At 38.3% G+C, this 22951-nt stretch overlaps 1 protein-coding gene across 1 annotated transcript; it reads right to left on the bottom strand.

Annotated features, from left to right (window-relative positions):
• Positions 1–6793: 6793 nt before the first annotated feature.
• LOC150036820 (uncharacterized) lies at positions 6794–10597 on the bottom strand. Its single transcript, XM_090313247.1, has 12 exons — positions 10561–10597; positions 10296–10454; positions 9762–9982; positions 9481–9651; positions 9209–9336; positions 8409–9161; positions 8181–8312; positions 8003–8066; positions 7794–7910; positions 7367–7487; positions 7183–7196; positions 6794–7090 (listed from the first exon to the last, which is right to left on the bottom strand). The coding sequence occupies exons 1-12, from the start codon at positions 10595–10597 to the stop codon at positions 6794–6796; spliced, it is 2214 nt and encodes a 737-aa protein (XP_090169373.1).
• Between the last annotated feature and the right edge of the window lie 12354 nt (positions 10598–22951).

Raw genomic sequence — 22951 nt, 5'->3', positions numbered from 1 at the left:
ATAACAGTTCCTCCACATGTGAACAGGTAACCTGTTTGAGATCTAACTTTGTGTGGATCAGATAAATATCTAAAATCTACATAACCAACTAGATCAAAATTTGATTTATTTGAATAAAACAAACCCATATCGATTGTTCCTCGGAGATAACAGAGTATATACTTAATTCCGTTTTAATTTACTGAAAATGCAATACTGGTCTTGTATTATTAGCAAGATACATTAGTATACCAACTGCACTAAGATATAGTAATTTAGGACCAAGAAGTTCTTCATTATCTTCTCGAGGTCGAAATATATCTTTCTTTATATCCAATGATCGGACTTTCATTGGAATATTTAATGGATGTTCTTTGTCCATATAAAATCTTCTCAAAATTTTTCCTATATAAGTTGACTGATGAATAAATATTCCATCTGCTAAATGCTCAATTTACAAACCAAAGTAAAATTTTGTTTTTTTCGAGATCTTTCATTTCAAATTCTTTCTTTAAGATATTCTATTGCCTTTGAAAGCTCTTTAGGAGTTCTAATTATATTCAAGTCATCAACATATACAATTATAATAACAAATCTTGATTGTGATTTCTTTATAAAAACATACAGACATATTGGATATTTTGATATCCTTCTTTCAATAAATATCCACTCAGGCGATTGTACCACATCCGTCCTGATATTTTCAATCCATATAGTGATCTTTATAACTATATTGAATATTGTTCCTAAGAATTTGATTTATATATTTCAGGTACCTTAAATCCTTATGGGATTCTCATATAAATATCATTATCAAGAGATCTATATAAATATGTTGTGACTACATCTATAAGATGTATATCCAGACTTTTATACATAGTCAAGCCAATTAAATATCTTAATGTAATTGCATCCATCACCAGAGAATACGTCTCCTCAAAATCAATACTAGGTCTTTGTGAAAAGCCTTGTGCAACTAGTCTTGCTTTATACCTTGTGACCTCATTATTTTCATTTCTTTTCCTCACAAATACCCATTTATATCCCACAAGTTTAACACCTTCTGGTGTTCGGACTATTGGTCCAAAAATCTGAGTTTCGAAAGTGAGTTTTGTTGGGATTGGTGTCCTAATTCTCCTGGAGTCTCGTTGTTTTGTAAAGATATACATTGTTCAATGAATAAAATAAGTGTTATTTAATTCTGAAATTTACTCATATCCAATAAACAAAGCTCCTTGGTTATCTTATATGAACTTAAGCATGTATATGTGATATACAAGTGGATCACGCCTTAAGTGATAACCTAAATAGGTCTGTAGTATAAGGATTAAGGTAGGATACCTGACCCTGGTGACACTACAGATACAACCCACTTTGTAGAGGTTTGCAAGTATTGTAAACTACTACAAATGGTAGATCCTGACCATTCATGTGGAGACGTAGAGCAGGGGTGTCCTATATAAAGAGTTTGTATAAGACCTGGAGCACAAGATGACTAGACTTTGTATATAACGCCGTTGATACTAAAGACTTACATCTCACCTAAACGACCATAGGTGACACGACCTCAATCCTGAGTGTTTTGGGAACTCCTGCCTTTGAGGGCAGTCCTTTGATTAGTATGGGTGAGAGTGGCCAGATTGCCAACTCAACATGCCTACCTTTTTGGGGACTTGTTTGATCTAAGAACTGGGAACTCAATCCATAAGATGGAATTCACTCATTTCTTGAAGCAGGGATAAGTAGAGAGATTACTCTCTTAAGGGCTGATTCCAGGGCTTGAACATAGTGGCCACAACTTCTCTTTGGAAGAGAAGACTCAGTCATAGTAAGACTATGACTTATGTTCATTACATGGATCATTAGTACTTAAGGAGACAAATGTAACTACAGGGGCATAACAGTTATTGGTTCAGCTGTATTTACGAGTGATCTGTGAAGGGTTGTCACACTACTCATTGGTTAAGATGGACACATAATATATTTGTGGTAAGGAGATTTCAGCTGTCGGTCTTTAGTGGAGTGTCTGGCAGTTAACGGATGGTGGATCCCGTGACTAAAGAGTTTAGTAAGTTATTCACGTACCGTTAGAGCTTCGAGCTACAGATCTATAAGGTCCCCTTGGTAGCTCAATGGATTCAGTTGAGGATCAGTTCTTGGTGTTGATTTGAAATGTTCAAATTGACAAGAGGTATTTTGATTATATTTGATACAATCGGTTTGATGTATGAGATACATCTAGTGAAGGATTGATGTAAATGAGATTTACATTAAGTATCATGGAATAGAAAAAGAACTATGGTTTATATGTTTCATGAGATGAAATATTAAAACTATAGGTTATAAATATAGTATGATAAGTTGGTTATCATTTATGTTTATAATAATATTAATTATTGGATAATTAATTCTTTTTCTTTTAAATAACCAAAGTAGTAGGTGGTTATTGAATCATGGTAACCATGAGTTTAAAAGGAAATTGGTTTTCCTATTTTGAAAAGAGTTTTACAAAAGTTTGAAAAAGTTTTGAGTTTTCTCTCCGCACAAAAGAAACTCACGAAGTCATCAAGTAAATTCGGATTTACAAAATGACAGTTGGGCGAGCTAAACGATCATGCAGTATTTACTAAACGATCGCATAGTTTTTCTAAACGATCGTTGGCCCAAGGTAAACAATCGTGTAATGTCTGTAGGCGACAGACCAAGCTAAACGATCGTATAGCTTTTGCTAGACGATCGCTTAGCTTTATCTAAACGATTGGGCATCAACCTATATGATAGGTCTCCGCCATCTCCCATTTGCCCAGTCGTGTACGTGATCGGTGTTTCCTCCTTCGTCTGCCTCATACCGAGTCCGACAGAGCCCACCCTCTGGATTCTCACACTGAGAATACCAAGGTAGACTTATTGGTGGTGTCAGACTTAACTCAACACCGTCGAGGTTTTCTGGAGGCCATTCGTGGTGCTATGGAGGCCGTTCGTGTTGGGAGGAGTTTGTGACCGAGGAGATCGTTGAGGAGTTCGTGACCGAGTGCGAAGTGTTCATGTTGTGTTTGTTGCGGTGTTGCGGTCGTGTAGATCGAGTGTTCGTGGTCGTTGTTGTTCGAACAGTCATGCACAAAGAAGAATGGAGACACAACTGCCATTGTTCGTAGAGTTTGTCTCTTGTTGTTCATTTGTTATTCATGCTATAATTTTTGCATTTTAATTGTATAACCGCTTGTTTGAAGTCGAATGTAAATATATGTTTATTCATGATTGTAATTTGGAATAGTCTTGTTCCACTGCTCAGCGAAATCTCGATTCCGATTTCCTTCAATTGGTATCAGAGCCAGGTTCTCTGATATTCCAAATTACAGATCTGAATTGAACGTATTTTTCAGTCGCGGTGGGTTTTTGCATTTTTTTTAATCGTTTTTTACATTTGTGGATGAATATGATGAACGTTTTGGGTTTAAATTGTCTTTTTGTTAAAGCTTTCGGTATTACAAAGTGTTAATTGTAAGGGCCCCTATGTTTTTGGGCGAGATTAATTTGCAATCGAGTCTATAATTCGAAAAGTTCGAGTTCGTCGAGTCGTTCGTGATAGGGATTCTAGGAAATCCATATCAAGATCAATGTTCACTCTTAATAGAGGAACTATAGTCTAGCGAAGCATCAAACAAGGATGCATTGCGGACTCCACAATGGAAGTTAAATATGTAGTTGCTTGTGAAGTTTCTAAGGAAGTTGTTTGGCTAAGGAAGTTCCTTAATGATTTGGAAGTCCTTCCAAATATGTCTTTTCCTGTCACACTATATTGTGATAATAGTGGTGTTGTGACAAATTCAAAGGAACTTAGGAGTCATAAAAGAAGAAAACACATTGAAAAAAAATATCACTTGATCTAGAAGACTGTGCAATGAGGTGACGTGATAATCATGAAGATAGCTTCGGAGCACAATGTTGCTAATCTGTTTATGAAGGCTCTCATAGCTAAAGTGTTCGAGGGTGATCTAGAAAGTCTTAGTCTATGGGATATGCGACACATTGTCTAGGGAAAGTGAGAGATGTTATTAGGTATAGTGTATGCCTTAGTTTATTGTATTGTATACTTTATTTGTATCGTACGCTCCACTCCACTAGCTTTAGGACAAGCGGGAGAGTTTTGGGATTGGTGTCCTAAATCTCTTATATTCTCGTAATTTGTAAACTTGTATAAACAAATTGTTATTAATAAAACAAGCGTTATTTTATATGTGCACTAACTCAATCCAATAAATTATGATCCTAGGTTATTTTATATAACTTAAACATATATGTGGTGACATACAAGTGGATCATGTTTAAGTAATAACCTAAATTGTCTGTAATATATGGATAAGGTTGGGTGTCTTATCCTGGTACACTACGTATATGACCCACTTTGTAATTGTTACAATTGTTGTATAATATTAGAAATGATATAATCCCGATCATTCATGTGGAGACATGTTGGAGGTATCCTATACAAAGAGTTTGTATAAGATCGGACCATGACAAGATTAGTCTTATTTTATAGCGTTGTTACTTAAAGAGACTTCTGTTACTTGAGGAGACTTACATTTCACTAGGATGATCATAAGTGACTTGACCATAATCTTAAGTGAGTTGTGAACTCCTACCTATGAGGGAGGTTTTTTGATCTACATGGGTGAGAGTGGCCAGATTCACCAACTCAATATGCCTACCATTTTGGAGATTTGTTTGAGTGAGTGTTGGGATATACTAGCATGCAACAGAAGCAAACGAAATCAATAAGTAGTCTAATTACATTTAATTTGAGTTCTAAAAGCAAGCTTTGATAGAAAATCAGAAAAGGGTTTCTTATGAACATACTTTTGATGAATTCTCCCAAATCCAAGCTATTCTTCACGTGATTTCAACTCCAATTCTCCAGTGAATCACCAAGAGATCTTCTCTACTATTTCCAGCTTTGAATTTGAGTAGTGGAACTCCAATTAGAGTGAATTTGTGAAGGGTGTTTGTGTGAGTTTTTGATGAAGATGAATTTCTGCAGCAGTTTTCTCAAGAACTCAGAAATTCTCTCTTACCAATTTCCAATTTTTAGAGCTTTTATTCACAATGTGCATGCAAGCACTAAAATTCAACTAAATGCCAGCAACAACTTCATGAAGAAGTGGGATTTGTGTGTAAATTTGGGAGGAACACCTCCTACTTGGTGTAAATGTGGGAAAGACCTACTCAAACCAAGTTTTCAAATTTTTGTATTTCTAGTTTCAAATTTTGATTAATACCAAGATTAATTAAAATTTTAAATCTAAAACATCAAAATTCAATTTTTTTAAATTGAAATTGAAAATTAATTTGATTTTTAATTAATTAAACATATTTAATATCAAATATTAAATTAATCACACGTCCATTTTTTTTGAATAGGTGATATTATTATACAATAACAAGGAGGATCTTATAGCCGGGGATCAAGGCATCAAGGCAACAAAGCACAAGTAAAGACAGGGTAACAAAACCAAAACAAAGCCAATAGGATAATACCGAACAAAACCAACACATAGACGCAAACTCGCAAACCGCTAGGAAGAAAGGCAGAGAAGAACCCAAAACCCCACAAACTAGAGGCTACAGCAAAACAGAGAACAACGTGAAGTTCCAAAGTAAAAAACATCCGTACACACTAGATAAGACCAAGAAGGTCAACCCGCCAGGAAGTAGCACGAGCACGAACTATAGAGACTATAATGTGAACCAGAGCAGACACTGACTTCGATCGACCTCCATGCAGCCGCAGATTACACTCCTGTCAGATGTAGTATATGGACGCACACCAGAAAACACGGAACAACTTACTACGCACCCCCTTACCCGACCCCACTCGGCACAACCAACTCAACTCTACATCCCAACCAGCCACCCTATGCATCAAACACAATTGACGCAACACACTAAACCACACCTCTCTCCCAAACCCACACTCAACAAATAAATGATTCGCGACTCCAACCCTCCCCCACACAGAAGACACCCCCCCTCTGACAACACATCCCAACTCCTCAACCAATCACGCGTACCCAACCTGTCCTTCACTGCTACCATGCACAGAAGAAGTGACGCGGAATATCACCCCTCCCTCTTAACAAAATACTAGCCCAAGACACCCTAGGACGACGAGGACGTATACTCTCCCAAGCACTAACGATAGAAAATCGACCATTAGCATCCGGCATCCAAACCCAATAATCCTCTCCCCTCACCCTAGGACCCATTACCTGGATAAGACCCCAGATCTCAAGTAGTTCCCAAGACACTGTAGGCCACCTCCAACCTCTCTCACCATCTAAGAACTCTGACAACCGTGCTTCCAAACTACTCCTTGCATCATGAACTACCGTAGACCCGTTTGAATCCAAAATCACGCCCCCGGCAGCCAAGGATCCCACCAAACAAAACAAGACCATCCATCGTCAATCATTAAACGAACTAGATGCTTGAATCTATCTCTACTTCAAGACTTCTCAACCTCACTCCGAACAGCCCACAACGATCACCCATGCAAAACATACTCCTCCACCCATGCCACCCAAAGTGACCCTGATTTAATTAAGGGAAGCTAGAGCAACTTCATAATAGTAGCCTGGTTCTAAGAGGCCACATGTTTCACACCCAACCCCCCTCTCAACGGCAATCATATCTCATCCCACGCCACCCGTGCACCATCCCGACTTACCACACTACCCTTCCATAAATAACTACATAACAGACGATCAACCTCATGAGTTACACACGCAGGCAACACGAATATGCTACACCAATATACCTAAAAGGACTGTAAAACAGACCTAACAAGCTGCAACCTCCCAGCAAAGGAGAGAGGCCTTGCTGCCCAGCTTGTAATACGAGCTGTAATCCTCTGTATTAAAGGCGCACAATCCACAGCCCTCAACCAACCCACCAATAAAGGTAAACCCAGATACCTAAAAGGTAACGAACCAAGAGAGACACCCATATATGCAGCTAGTTCCTCTGCCTCACCAGACTCTACACACGCAACAAACATAGAACTCTTCCCAACATTTGCAACTAACCTAGATAGCTCTGTAAACTCTATCAATACCTACGTCACAAATTCCAAAGAATCTCTCTCAGCTGCACAGAAAATCATCACATCGTCTGTAAAAACCAAATGAGTTAGTCCTAAGCACTTACACCGATCATGGAACCTAAACCACACAAGAGGTTTATTCAACAACCTAGACAAGACCTCCATCAACATCACAAACAAAAAAGGAGACAATGGATCCCCCTCCCTCAAGGGAACCATTAATCATCACAGAGAACTTAGGCGAAGTAACACAAGGCCTCACCCAACTAACAAACTGAAGGGGCATACCTATAGCTAACAACACCCCAAACAGAAAATCCCAATTCACAGAATCGTAAGCCTTCTGAAGGTCTACCTTTAACACATAACGCGACTTCCCTCTGCCCTCCTTATAGCTCCCCACGAGCTCCTGACATAATAAAATGTTATCGAAAATCAACCTACCCGAAAAAAACGTTGACTGATTACCACTAATGAAACCAAGCAACCACAACCGCAATCTCTTAACTAAAATCCTTGATATACACTTATACACAACATTGAAACATGAAATAGGACGAAACTTCTCCATACGATCAGCTCCCCGCCTCTTAGTGATGAGAGTAATAGCAGTATAATTAACTTCACCAGGCAGGTAACATGACTCAAAAAAATTCAGTATAGCGTCACAAAAATCATCCCCAACCACACTTCAAGCAGCTCTGTAAAAATCCACCGAAAACCCATCAGGTCCAAGAGCCTTTCTAGCCTTCATCGAGAATAAGGCCTTCTGAATCTCCTTCCGACTCACTGGCCAACCAAGTGCCTCCACCCCCTCCTCGGGCCAACTGAACTGCACAATATCCCCAATTCGAGCAGTAAGATCCCTATACCCCACATGTTGAGCCCTAAGTAACCCCGAAAGAATTCTACCGCCACCCTTGCCATCCTGTCATGCACCGTCTGGCGAGTCCCCCCAGCATCCACAACTATAAATAAACCACTGCAGCTATGACAAGAACGAACACAACGATGAAAAAAAGCTGTGTTCATATCACCTAACTCTAGCCACCTGACCCTAGCCTTCTGCTAGAGCGACGCCTCCTCCAATCTTGCCACTGACCAAAACACCTCAATGGCTCGAGCCGCCTCCGCACACACCGATTCTGAATTAGGATTCCTTTCTACCGCAGCCTGAGTAACCTCCATAACCTGCTTAGCCGCTCGCACCTCATCAGCTAACACTGAGATACGTCTACCAAACGATGCACGAAAAACCCACTTCACTGCCTTTAAATTTCGCACAAAACTAACCATAGGAAATACATCCTCAGACCTTGTCTACACTGACCTGATAGTATCAAGAAAACCCTCTGCCTCTGCCCAATGAGAAAAATAACGAAACGTAGGCGGCGACCTACTTCTCTTCTCCCCTGTAGAAACCAGAAGAGGGCTATAATAAAAAATCCCCCACTGACCAACCCTAACCTCCAAATACGAAAAAGCTACCTTCCATGCCTCATTGGACAAACATCGATCCAAGCGACACAAGATACCATTCCCCTGAAGTTTACTAGTCCAGGTAAACCAGTTACTTGTCACACCCAACTCAACCAGATCTACCTCCAATAACACCTCATCAAACTCCTCCATCTCCCTCAAACTAGGGCAACCACCAAAATCCTCCGAACTACTACGAATAGCATTAAAATCCCTCAAAACAACTTCAGGAAGCTGCCACGAGGCACATACATCAATCAACTGAGACCACAATTTCCTCATCTCACTCACGTAATTAGAGGTATACACAGCACCAATATGTACTCTAGCATTGGATACAATATTCACTAAGGTTCCAGAAATGAATTGATCCCCATTGACATCAATGGAAAAATCATAGACACTCTTCTGCCACATCACCAAAATCCTCCCAACTCCTTGCACACTATAGCTACACACATAACTCCAGGCAGCACCAAACCTATCCATCACCATATCAAAATTCTCACGACGAACCCTCGTCTCAAGCAAACAATAGAAAGTAACAGAGGAGGAAGCCAGAAAGTCTGCCACCACCCTACACTTGATAGGGTCATTCAACCCCCTAACATTCCAGGAACACCAAATCATGAATCTTGTAAGAGATCACACCTATCATTTCCCACTAGGCCTTTGCTCAAACTCCCGAACATCCCATCTATAACAAGCAACGAATCAGGATCTTCCTGTACTAGTGACAATGCCAACGAGTCACCCCCCTTATCACTCAAAACATCAAACTGATTATGATCATCAACATGCTTTACAAACCCCATAATTCCAGGGGACCCATAAACTACTCTGCTCTTCAAGGGCGTTGTGCCCGGTGACCCACTACCACCTCTATGCCCTACACCTCATCTATCATGCCTACGTCGACTAACCATAGTAAATTCTTCAACCCTCTCCGCACCCTTAATCTCACCCACTAGGCTAGCTCCCCTCGCACCCATACCCAATTCCTGCCCCTTCCTCTCACTCTCAATTCCCCCATTCTCCTCCAAACACCCCTCATTGACTGCCACAATACACAACTCCTGACCTTTCTCCACACTCTAATATTCACATATCGCCCCAGTATGACCAAAGGAACCACAACAAGTACATCTACGAGGTTTCCACTCATACACTACTAGAATAATAAACTCTGACCCTGCATTCTAACAGTGACTGAAGGGGGCATTAACAAATCACCATCCACTTGGACACAAACCTTCACATACGATAACCGTCGTCGCTCTCTTGTTGCAACATCAAAAGAGACGGGTTTACCCACGACACTAGCTACCACTGCTAGACCCCTATCTGTCCATAACTCCAGGGGAACACGCTCCAGTTTAATCCAGATAGGAACAGAATAAAAAACAAAGGTTTCAGGAACAATACCTGCAGACCACTGTCATAATAAGATGGGCTTGCCACCCAAGTGCCACAGACCATTCTCTAGCATCCAATCCCGTGACTCTACCTTCTGAAAATTAAAGATAATCAAACTGTTATCCAACAAGGTAATAGTCGGCATCTCTACACGTCTCCAAATTCTCTGAATAAGACGACAAATAACAGAATACGGGAGTTTGGCATCCACAAACTAACCACCCAGAGATTTCTCCTACACACAGACACCCTCATCAATAATCTCCTCACAAGGTACAACAATAACTTTATCATTTTCAACCAGGAATGAACTCCAAATTACCCCTCAACTTATACCCAAAAAGGGCTGCCCATGACTTTTCCCCTTTCACGCCGGATCCAGAACCACCAAAACCACACCCCTTCTCCAACTGAACCACCTTTGGACCAAACCCCCTAGCTAAACCAGTTGTAGGAACCGACTCCTCCTGCTCACGAGAACCTGAATGTCCACCGATTGACTCTCACTTCCACAAAGCCCAGCCCTTGAAACCTCTTCACTGTCTGGTTTCTGCCTTCTCAAGCCTCCCAACTCCGGTCCCACTCACGTGGCTCACCTACCAAAGCTCCCATCTTATCGACCATTTCCCCAGCTCCCCCTACACCATTCCACTCCCTTCACTCAGCCTCAACCCACTCCCAATAGGCCCGCTCATTCCAGCTCCCTCAAAACCCTTCTCAACACCCCTCACAACCCGGTTTTCATCCGGGCCCCCAACACCCTCAAGGCTCCCAGACACCCCTTTCACTTCCTGCCCACCAACTAACCCAATACCTAGCCCACTCGGTTCAACCCTTACAACCCGAATTTCCTTCTTTAACCCAACACTCCCCATACCAGACCTTTCACCTTCCTTAGTGCGACTGTCAGACAACCCAAAATCCTTCACCTCCGTAGAACGAGCACCCAAACCCAAGTCGATCTCAAATCTAAGCAGACGAAAAGGTTGACGAGTAACTCGCCCTCCATTCTTCTCCTTCAATCTTATGCACCATCATCACCAACTCTCACCGTGTTACACCAACAGAACCCAGCCTCATCAGTCAACCACGAACACCTCTACCAGTCAAATAACCCGCGAACAAAACCCATGGTGGCTGTCGACTCGAACAGACAACAAGATGCGAACTCGATAAGACCTCTGTCGATCGCAGCTTCGAATCCACCCGAACAGATGCGAACTCAGTCGACGACGAACATACCAAACGCGAAACCAACCGAACAGATGCGAATATACGTGAACAGACCAATATAATCTGCAAGCAACTCAGGAAAATGATGCGAACAGACGGGAACAAAAGAACCCATAACCCACCCGAACAGACGCAAAAACGATGATCGCAGAAGGCCACCTGGTGCAGACAAAGCAACGACGAACCCTAGGCGGCAGACCCTAAGCTTTTTTACCCTAGGCGGCCATCCTGTTCTTACACACACACGCACACCCAATTTTAATCATGAATCTTATTCATGTATTTAATATTTAAATCATTATTTAAATTATAAACTCTCCAATTTCATTTAATTTCAATAAATTAAACATTAATTATATTAAATATAATTATAGAAGCTCTAATTCGAATTTGAACTTATTCAAATTCAAACCCTAATTTCAATTTGAACATTTTCAAATTGAAGTTCAATTTGAACAATTCAAATTGATATCATGCCAAATTCACTCAATTTATTAATTCAAGGTGTTCATGTTTTACGAGCTAGTAGAGGGACCTTATAGACCTACAAATTATGAGCTCCAACGATTTAAGATTAATTGGCTAAAACTCTTTAGACCAAATTAATCAGTAATTCGTTAACTATCAAGTCACAACCTATAGCTCAATAGTTGCACTTTCCTCACCGTAGACATATTTGTGTCCACTTGATTTAACCATATCAGTAAGTCAACCCTTCATAGGTTGTTCATAATATTGGTTGGGTCAATATGTTGTTTTACCCCGGATATTACATCTTGCTCCTTAAATTCCACTGATTCTCTAATGAACAATTAGTTTGTGATCCAATCACTAAACCGGATCCCTCTCGGGCCAATGAGAGAGGGTGGGACCCCTTGTTCAAGACCTGAATTCAATACTTAAGAGAACAACCTTTCTTCTATCCCTGAATCGGGTAGGCGTGAACTTCATATTGCACCCTATGTCCCCAACTATCTACCCAGTCTTACCCCTGAAATGGGAGAATTCTTGAGCCGGTGCTGTTGAGCCAAACCTCACCTATGCAAATCTAAGGATATTGTTGAATAAACAGAAGCTCATAGTTAGCTCAGGATTAAGATCGAGTTACCTAGGTCATTTAAGCGAAATAGTCAGTCTTAAATAGTAAACTACATTATAAAGTAAGATTGACTTATTTCTTAGTCCGATCTTATGCAAACTCATTGCATAGGACGCATCCACTCCTCATGTCAATACATGAACGAATCAAGATCACTTCATTTGTAGTACATTTGCAACAAATTGTAACAACTACAGAGTAGGCTGCATCCGATAGTGTTATCAGAATAAGACACCCAACCTTATTCATATACTATAGACCGTTTTGGCTATGTACTCGACCTTGATCCATCTTTATGTCTCTACATAAAGTTCAAGTATTCATATAATAGCCATGGATCTTAGTTTATTGGATTTAGACTTTATAAGTGCAATTTATAGATTCAATAACAACTTTATTGAATATTATTGATAATAGAATATGTTTAACTTTACAAACTGCGAGTTTTAGGACATACAACCCAACAGTGAGGAAAATCAACATCACAAGATGGAATTCACTCCTTATTGTTGTTAGGTAAGTAGATGAATTGTTCTCTTAAGGGCTGATTTCAAGTCTTGATCAATGAGGGCCCTTGCCCTCTCATTGGCAAGAGAGGGGTCTAGTTATAGTGGGACTATGATTATTGTTCACTAGAGAGATCAGTGGTACTTAAGAAGTTAGATGTAACTATAGGGGTAAAGCGGTAATTTTGACCCAGTTGTACTTACGAGCAATTTGTGAAGGGTTAACCCGTTGTTGATAGGTTATATCCAATAGACAAGGAAATATATCTATAGTGCGAAGACTGCAACTATCGGTCTTTAATGGAGTGACCAACAGTTATTGAATGAGGATTAATTTAATTAAAGAGTTTAATTAATTAATCTCGTATAATTGGAGCTTCTAATCTATAGGTTCATAAGATCCCTTGTTAGCTCAATAAAGATTAATGAGAATAAATTAATTTTAGATTAATTTGAATTGTTTAAATTAATTGTATGAGATACAATTAATATAATATATGTGATACACTATATTATAAAGTTTAAATGAGAGAAATAAATATTAATATTTGAATATAATTCAAATATTAATTATATGAATATGATTCATACAAAAACTATAGGTTGTGAATATGATTCATATTAAAATTCTAGGTTATATGTGATATAATAAACTATAGATTATGTATTATATGTGATATAATATATGGTTGTGTTTAATTATATTAATGTAATATAATTAAATTAAAATTTTAATTTGAAATTCAAAATTAACTTCGTGGGAAGCATTCATAAATGATTCTGTTCACACTTCTCCCATATGGTCAGGCAGATGAATGGGATTTTGATTGAGTACGTGATTTTACAATCTCTGGAGAAACTCTCCAACTTCAACTCCTTCCTCTGCCAAATTCTCTCAACTTCTCTCATTTCCCTTTCACTAAAATTGAATAGAAAGCCCACACACTCCCCTTAAAACTCACCTTGAGAATAACAAGGTAACTCTTATGGTAGTGTCCAAGTTATTGTTGTGTTCATGACTTTGGGAGAGAAGAGTTTATGATCAAGTTTGTGGAAGAAGTGCTCACTGCTCGTGATTATTCACTGGAGAGGAAACGAGAAGAAGAATTCTTTAAGGGTTAGTTCCCTGCCTCCTTTTCTCTTTGTAATTTTTGCAAAAAAGCATGCTTAGGTGTATGATGTTTATCCTCTATTCCCATTATTTAATGTTTTAAAAAGTTCCAAATGAAATTCTTAGACATGAAGGCGTTGGTACGCTTCTACTGTGGGAGTTCCAATTCCTTCATAATGGTTCTATTACTATAGAACTTTTTAAACCTATTCTTGAAAACTTAGGAACCAAATACACATATTCTTGAAAAATTCAGGGACCAAAAGGGTATTCTTTTCCTAATTTAAATTAACTATTAAAATGGGAATTTGATTTATTTTTTTTAATTAATTCCAACTTCACCCTTTAACTGGGACCATCATGTGCCAAATTCAGATTTCAAATCCTAGTCCGAATCTTGAACTTGAGACATTAAACCTGCCACCTCAGCAATGATGATAACAGGCATGTCCTTATGCATAGTTTTTGCTTTAGTCAATAATCTCATATTTTTCTCACTTATAGAGGTATGGAGGAGAAACCACAAACAAGCAAAAATCAAAACATTTTGAACCATGACTGGCAAAGCAAAAGATGGGGCATTGTAAATCTCTTTTGTCAATCAAATCATAATTATAATTCACCGAATCAACTACTTATACTACTAGAACAAGTGACAAGTCCAGGGTCGAACCACAGGGAGTCGAACCACAGGGAGCTTAAGATAGAATCTCTCTAAGCTAATTTTAGAAAGTAGTAAAAATGAGGGGTTTTGGGTTGGTTGGTTTGACAGGAAAACTAAATGTAGGAATTTAAAGTATGAAAAGTAAAATAGGTTGAGAAAGAGAGGAGTGAACACGAGATTACCTTTATCGATTAAGAGATTATCGGGCTATCTATGGACTGATTCAATGATTAATCATGTAAATGTTCATGGGTTATTTACTTCTCAAGCCCAATCGAATGTACGAAAATCCAGACAAACTCCCTAAGGAAAAGCAATATGATATTGGTTCCTAAATTAACTAAACAATGTCTCGTAAGCCTATTTACTCAGCTAATCGCATTAAGCTCTTAGATTGATGAAGACATTAAGTTAAATTGGCCAAATCTAACCTAACGTGTTTTCATTCCTTAGGTTTCGTTATCTTTCTTTACAGGTGATTCTAGAATCCTAGCAATCGAACCATAGCATAACTAAAACCTATTACTGTTCAAATTAAGCATACTTTAGATACAATTATGGACACTTAAAAGCTACATAGTATGGATGAACGAACATATAAGTATTAATGATTAAGTTGTCAATTTAATCTACCCACATGCTCATTCTAGATATTCAAATGAAAAAGAGAAAACAAGAGAAAAAAACCCAAAACAATACATCAAATTCCCATAAAATCCATAGAAAATACCCAACAAACCTTAAAATCAATGTTTGGGCCTTCAGCCGTTCATTGAATCCAAATCTTGATGCATAAATATACAAATAAACCTCACACTAGAAGAAATTTGGGCTTTAATATCGGTTTTAAACCGACATTAAAGATAGTGTTATTAAAGCCCTTTAATGTTGGTTTTAAACCGATATTAAAAGACTTCAATAACATAGCCTTTAATGTCGATTGCAACCGACATTAAAGGTCTTTAATGTTGGTTGCAACCGACATTAAAAGTCTTTAGTGATTAAAGCCTGTTGGTTGCAACCGACATTAAAAGTCCGACATTAAAAGCATAATGTCATTAAAAGCAAAAGAAAATGAGATGTCAAGGGTGCAGTAAATAAAACTGACACATCACCAGGTTCTTCTTTTTCCCCCTACAAAAAAAGTAACCAAATAAACAAAATAAATGTACACACAAAGATGAAGACAGTAATAATAAAAATACTTTATATCTCACAACCCAGAAATTACATAACACGAACACACACAACCATAACCACCAAATTATTTAGTCCATTCCTTTCTAAAATTCACAGTAGTAACTCTACTTTATTAGTATACACAAACATGAGGAGTGCAAGTCCTCAGTGATGTCCCGGCAACTTCTCCTTGATCTTCTACATTGTTCCTATCTTCTCATGCTGCCCATCGTACTGGGCCGACGAATAACCACTCGACGTTGTGGTTGACATTGCCTGGGGCTCATGATGATGTCTTGGCATCTTTTCCTGGACCTTCTCCTTCAGCCCCTTCCTCCTCCTCCCTCCACGACCGTCATCTTCCGACTGACACATTTTCACAATAAAATCATCAATTCTTCCATTTTAAATCAGACCAAATAAAATAATGAAAATATATGCAAACATTAAGGTTGTTTGACGGAACTGGCAAGGTTGAGTTCTGAATACGTCCACCAATTGTTTTTTAAATATTTTAATTTTTTTTATAAAGATGGATGATGCAGCATGAACGTTCACACCTGAAAATTTCAACCCCTTCCGTATGAAAGTATACGGTCACACCTGGAAATGCAGCAAGCAAACAAGCAGCATTTAAAACCTTCCTGGGGGTGCATAGATCTATCTTCCCATTTTGTGAAAATTCAAAGGTTAAATTTGTATATTTTAAATTAGTACAACATATTTCGACAAGAAAAAAAACTTGAGTGCGCCTTGAGCTACACTCATCTTTGTGCAGCCCAAACTGGGCAGATTATTTTTTTAATAAAAGTTATGTTTATTCTTTTTAATAATGAAAACGGGCAGAATGGGATTAGATACAGTCTAATCCTTGCCCTTTCAACAAATACATGTATTTTAACCGAGGATATCCAGAGAATAAAAATCACAAAAAATGGATATCAATGCATTTGTAGATTGTATAAAAATGACCATCTACATCTAAATAAAATCAGATGTCGAAATCAACATGTACTGCAATAATAAAAGCTTACCATGCTGGAGTACGCCTTCCAACTTTTGGATCTTCGCCGTAATACTTCTCTCAATTGTTCTTGTATTTATAGGTCGAAGCAAAAGTTAGGTTCCCCTCAGTCCATCCATCAAATGCACGACCCTTTTTAAGCTCCCGCAATAACTGACAAAATGTAAGGAAAAAACTCAATGAACAAGTAGGCATTTTGTCACATTATTCACAGTTTGACACAAATTAACCATATTCCAGAGCCCCTGCTTAAGCACTTCCCATCTCCTTGAAACAGTACAACAAAGAACTAGTTAAGTAATTGCTTTTTCCAGCCGACAACAGATACTTTCTGGAGAATCCTAGCTTTTGAGCACAAACTTCAGTTTTCAAAGCAAAGATCAAAAAAGAATTACACTGAAATGCCTTGTATATGGCTTTTGAGTCCAACAATGGGTAGAGAAATTTTTTTCTTTTTCTTTTTAATAGAAACAATAACTTTTATTGAGAAAGAACCAAAGAATAGCATACAAAAAACAAGCCACAAAAGAGCGAGAGGGGACTTTATGTGCGAAATTTTACCAAATATTAAACCACCACACAATATGCGAGAGTGGAGGTATGAGTGAGAGCGAGAGCGAGAGTGGAGGTATGAGCGAGAGCGAGAGTAGCGAGAGTGGAGGGACGAGCGAGAGGGCTGCGCTGCAGAGACTATTAGTGAGAGCGAGAGCGACATACCAGTAAGCGAGACACCTGAAATTTTAATTTATTCTGAATCTGATGAGTCTGATCTCATACTTTGTCGTACACTTCTAGTAAGCATTAAACATTTGGAATGCTAGTACTCAGATTGAAATATGGAGTGGGGACAAAGAAAATTTCACCTTTGAACGGATCTAACCCAGAGATCGAAGATTGGGACTTTTCTCAGCATTAATTTTTATAAAACGTGTCTCAATATGTTGCTTTGCCAAAGTGCTCAAGTGCTTGTCCATAACCTGGAATTTGTGTGAAAATACATTGTTCACCATTAAAATTCCCTAACTTCTCTGTCAAATATTTGTTTCCACAATAGTAGAAACCCAACAGAAAAAAAAACCCTCAAGCTTCACTCCTAAACGTCCGCACAATATACAAATAAAAACCATTAATCAGTGCCCTTCAAACTTCAAACATATAAATTTAAGCAACAAAAAAATAGATAATAATATGCGTTAAACATTTGGAATGCTAGTACTCAGATTGAAATATGGAGTGGGGACAAAGAAAATTTCACCTTTGAACGGATCTAACCCAGAGATCGAAGATTGAAATAGATCTGAGTTGGAAGAACAAGGATTTGAGCCACAATGACCGACTGGGCTACGACGAAAGGGATTTGAGCTACAACGACCGACTTTTACCTTTGATGGCTCGACTTCAACTGAATGGACGGCTGGGCTTGTACCTTCAACAACGGAACGAACAGTTGGGAGATGGAATGGATGGTGGATCTCCTAGAAGAAGACGACTAGATTTACTATGGCTACGCATGAAGAACGACAAATCTTCCACGACTAGATCTAGGTGTGGTGAGGTCCAGGGAGCGAGGAGGTGGCGAGATGGTGTCGAGCTACGGCGAGCGATGGGGCGAGGTCCAGGGAGCGAAAAGGTGGTTGATGGGGAAAATAGGGTTTAGAAAAGAAATGAAAAAAAAATTAGGGGGGGGGGATGGGTTTTTTTTTTTTTTTTTAAAAAAAGAAAAGTGGATCTTTAATGTCGGTTTTAAACTGACATTAAGGGTATACCTACAATGTTGATTTAAAACCGACATTATACATCCGATTTCTCTTTTTCCAACCGACATTAAAGCCCAAAATTCTTGTAGTGCAAAATACAAAAGAACCCCATGGGTTTTAGCTAAGGATGGCCAAAACTGAGCTTAGAGCTCTCAAAATTGGCTAACTCTCCTCCTTCCCTAATCCAAAAATGAAAAATTACTTTTATACACAGCCCACAACATCACTATGCTGAGGAACGACATAGCTAGGTTGGCTTTTAATTGCTGCATTGTAAGCCTCAAGCGTAGCAAAGTTGAGCTTTATGATTTCATGCGCACGCGACATTGAAATTCCTTCAATAGTCGGAGCATAGCTACGCTCCAAGGCAGTATTGCGACGTTGCATGAATCCACGCCTACTGCCTTTAAGCGTAAAACACAACATAATGCAGAGTGGTGCTACGCTTTCCTAGGGGCATTTTCATCATTTTTGCTCCTTTGAAGCCCGATTATTCATTTTAGCTTCTAATTACTCCAAATTAACCCTGAATGACTCGTAACGATCAATTCTACCTCTTAGGAACCCAAAACTTGTAAAAATACTAAATAAACACAAACATAGTAACGACCTTGAATTAAGCGGAGCGAGATAACAAATTTTGGTGCTATCAAACACTTCCTTAATTCTTGATCTTCCTCGAGCAAGGTAGAATCACACATTCATACAAAAATATGGTTGCTCAATTTGCAACGGTCGTTACTCTAGTCTCAACAATCATTTAGGATAATATTTACAATTAAAAATGAAACTTGAACACAATCAATCAATGAAGCACATTTTAAGAATGATTCTAAACCTACTCATACATGAACGAGCTCAAAGCCTTACTAATTAAGCTCGCACAACCCATAATGGTTTTATAAGGCTCTCAATTCATTTTTTCCTACTCTGGCTCGAAGGTTCAAGAGTTAAGTTTCTTAAACTCAAAGTTGCAACGTCACACTTAAGAGAACCAAACTTTTATTCTATTTGACTTTCTTTCATTTTTTTTTTTTTACTTTACACAAAAAAGGAAACCTTATGTAGACACATTACCTTTGTTTTGGCTTGCCCACATGGGTACGTTAAAGATATCCAACTATGAGCAACGTCTCCTAATAAAGTGCCAAAGCTTACTTGTTCCTCAGGGATACTTTAGCTCAAAGGGAAACTACAGGTTTCATAGTCGTCCCAAGTTAATCATATCCCTAAAAGAGAGGAGTAATGTAAGCCATAAAACCTTTATAAAAGTTTCTTAAGTTTAAGTTAGTATCTCCATTTGGACTTCGAAAAATTTTAAGTTTCATTTTGGAGAGGAATATGGTCCATGTGTGGAGCATGTGTGTGAAGAAAGTTATGGATGAAGGAACTCTTATCAAAGAGTACCTATGAGCGGAAGCAAGATCGTTCCAAATTCATTGTGACTGAAATACCGCATCTACAAACAAACATACAAGTTATGCATTTACAAATAAATTACGGCATGCTTTTCAAAATTAAATAGCAAAGGAACGAGAGGAATACCTCTTGAAGAACTTTTCTTCCTTGAACTCTCGCTCTCATCAGAATCGACAACTCACGTTGTCGCTGTGATCACCAAGTCTATCGTCCACCAAATCTCATTGTCGCTCACCATCGAATGGTCTTCTACACGAACAGGCAGCAAAGGAGGACACCACCACTCAGTAACCTCGGTATTCTCGAAGTGAGAATCCATGAGATATGACCAAGCAAGTGGGAGAGATATGGAGTTTATCATATAGACGAGTGCTTGATCGTTTATCAAAAGGTGCACGATCGTTTAGTAAAACGGGGCTGATCGTTTAGGTAAATTGCTAGCGCACGCAATCATTTAGAAAAGACTATACGATCGTTTAGGTAAGTTGTGCGTGTACACGATCGTTTAGGACAACTTGAGCTTTCGTGTATGCTCTCGTTTACTAGACGATGGGCAGTGTACTAATCGTGGAGCGATTGTCTGATCTCTTTGCAAAATGAAAACTATTTTCATTTTATCCTTTAGTTATGAAAATTGATTGCAACTTCCCACCATCCCGTGCGGTTATGGAGAAAAACCACAAACAATTATCTCATAATTTTTTAATTAAAATAAATATAATCATATTATGTTTATAACCTATAGTTTAATATCACATCATATGCAACATATAAACCATAGTCATTTTCTCCTCCACAAGATATAAATCATATTTATATCTTTTTCCAAATGACCCTATGGAGAACTTATGCAATATGGAACAAAGTCTTGTACTTGAAGACGAACATGGTGACTATTACATCAACAATTGATACATCTAACAAATGGATGGAGTAGAGGCAAAACTTGGCAGTTCAAATGCACAATTCGTGGGGGTCTAGAGCATTGGGTTGACACATGATCGATGCAATACTTTTTTTCATTCAACAGTCCTATCACTGTTTTCTTATAACTGGAATTCAATTTTTGTATTATATCTATATAAAACTTTCAGAGTTATTCTATGTAGGATTGTCTGATCACTGGTGTTTTCCATATTTTTTCTTATCTTGGTCCTTTATTTATTTATTTTTTATAATAATTTGTGTTCTGTGTACATGAATACTTTTTTTTATACCTCTTAAATCATATCTATGTTTCAGTTCTTTGTTTTATTATATACTTTTTTTTTCCTTCATTGCTTATGTATTTTGTCAAGAAACAAGATGTATGCAATTAACAGATCGACAAGAGCGCAAAAGGGGAGAAGTCTGAACAAAAATTTCTAGACTATGACTGAAGATGCAATACTAGTCCGGACATTGCAAGAGATTAGTACGAACACCCATTGGAGAGCAGAAAATGGATTTTGGAATGGTTATTTGAATGAAATAGAACGAATTATGGTTGAATGGATACCAAGTTATACACTAAAAGCTTCACCACACGTTAACTCTCGATTGCATATAATGAAAATAAAATATAATGCGATTACGGATATGCTGAACAAAAGTAGGGTAGGATGGAGCGATGAGACCATGATGCTTCAATGTGAGAAGGCTATGTATGACAAATGGGTTAAGGGTATTAAAGTGTTAATTACATTGTTTTGTAAGTTAATATATGTATATAATATCTGAATGACCTCTAACATTCCTTTTTTGTCATACAGTCACACAAGGATGCGACTAAATTATTTGGTAAACCTTTCCTCTACTACCACGCGCTTATATAAACATGTTGTAGGCATTCTTTTCTCTGGATGGAATGGAGAGGATGACATTTGTGGCTAATATACTCCAAAATCAACTACCTTGACTTCCACCACTCTTCCTCGATTCACTTTAAATATGTTCAATTATGATTGTATCCATTCATATTGTTTTTAGGCCACGTATTATTTTAATGGTTAAGAGTAAAAGCATTGTCTAAAATTTAAGAATAATACAAACCATTGTCGGGTATGAAACAACAATTTAAGAATGTCGATTAAGACCTTTTGACTGAACTTTTTGCTTTATTAGCAACATGATCGTGCCCATACCTTGCATTGCGTACATGTATGTGAGATAATATATTATTGTATAGAACGACAACTACACATATTTAACACAGTAAATAAGATGTCACACATGTAAAAAACTTAAGATGTAATTAGAAAATGGCATACATCACTATGGACCCAAGTGTCAGGTGTGTGCTAATCATCTAGGGATGATTTCCTAATGACACGTAATCCTTTGTATAGACGTTGGGGCGGACGAACACTAAGATGGAATAGGCCTGCTAATATGCCCAATGTACCTACTGCAATATGATGCGAGGTTATTCTGCCCGGAACAAAAGGATCAAACCCTTTGACACCCCACACAGGATTTACAGCTTGTACCCTTTCGGTTAATCCATAAGGATCGGATACCCATATTCTGAGCAGAAAAGCCATTTTCATTTTCAAGTAGTGGTCGATCGATCATGTATTAATCAATATTACCCATCAACCACCTATAGTTGTGAACCTCGTCTGTATCTTTATCATCAGCCAATCACTAAAGAACCTTCACTCTCGCAGTAGTTGGAAGATTGTGTAAAGGATGATACATCATTTCTGAACCAGACTTACCATACACTTCAGTTATCTTACCAATTGCATCATCCACCAAAAGAACGACATCTTTACTTTCATTGATGATTGGCTCTGATGATTCCATACTGGTAGGTGATATCTTAGTCTTCTTACATCGATCGTCCTATTTCATAGATGGTCGTTTGCGAATAACCTACCACAAATGGTTAATTAATTTCAAAAGTCAAATATGAGGCATTGCCTTCGCAGAACAGGGTTCACTAAACAAACGTAACTCGATCCATATATTACCTTTGGTGGGAGAAACGGCATAGACGTTGTCT

Source organism: Benincasa hispida, chromosome 4 (assembly GCF_027475165.1).
Source record: "Benincasa hispida cultivar pf3 chromosome 4, pf3_genome.v1.1, whole genome shotgun sequence".
Taxonomy (NCBI): Eukaryota; Viridiplantae; Streptophyta; class Magnoliopsida; order Cucurbitales; family Cucurbitaceae; genus Benincasa; species Benincasa hispida.
This window is presented reverse-complemented; position numbering and strand designations above follow the sequence as displayed.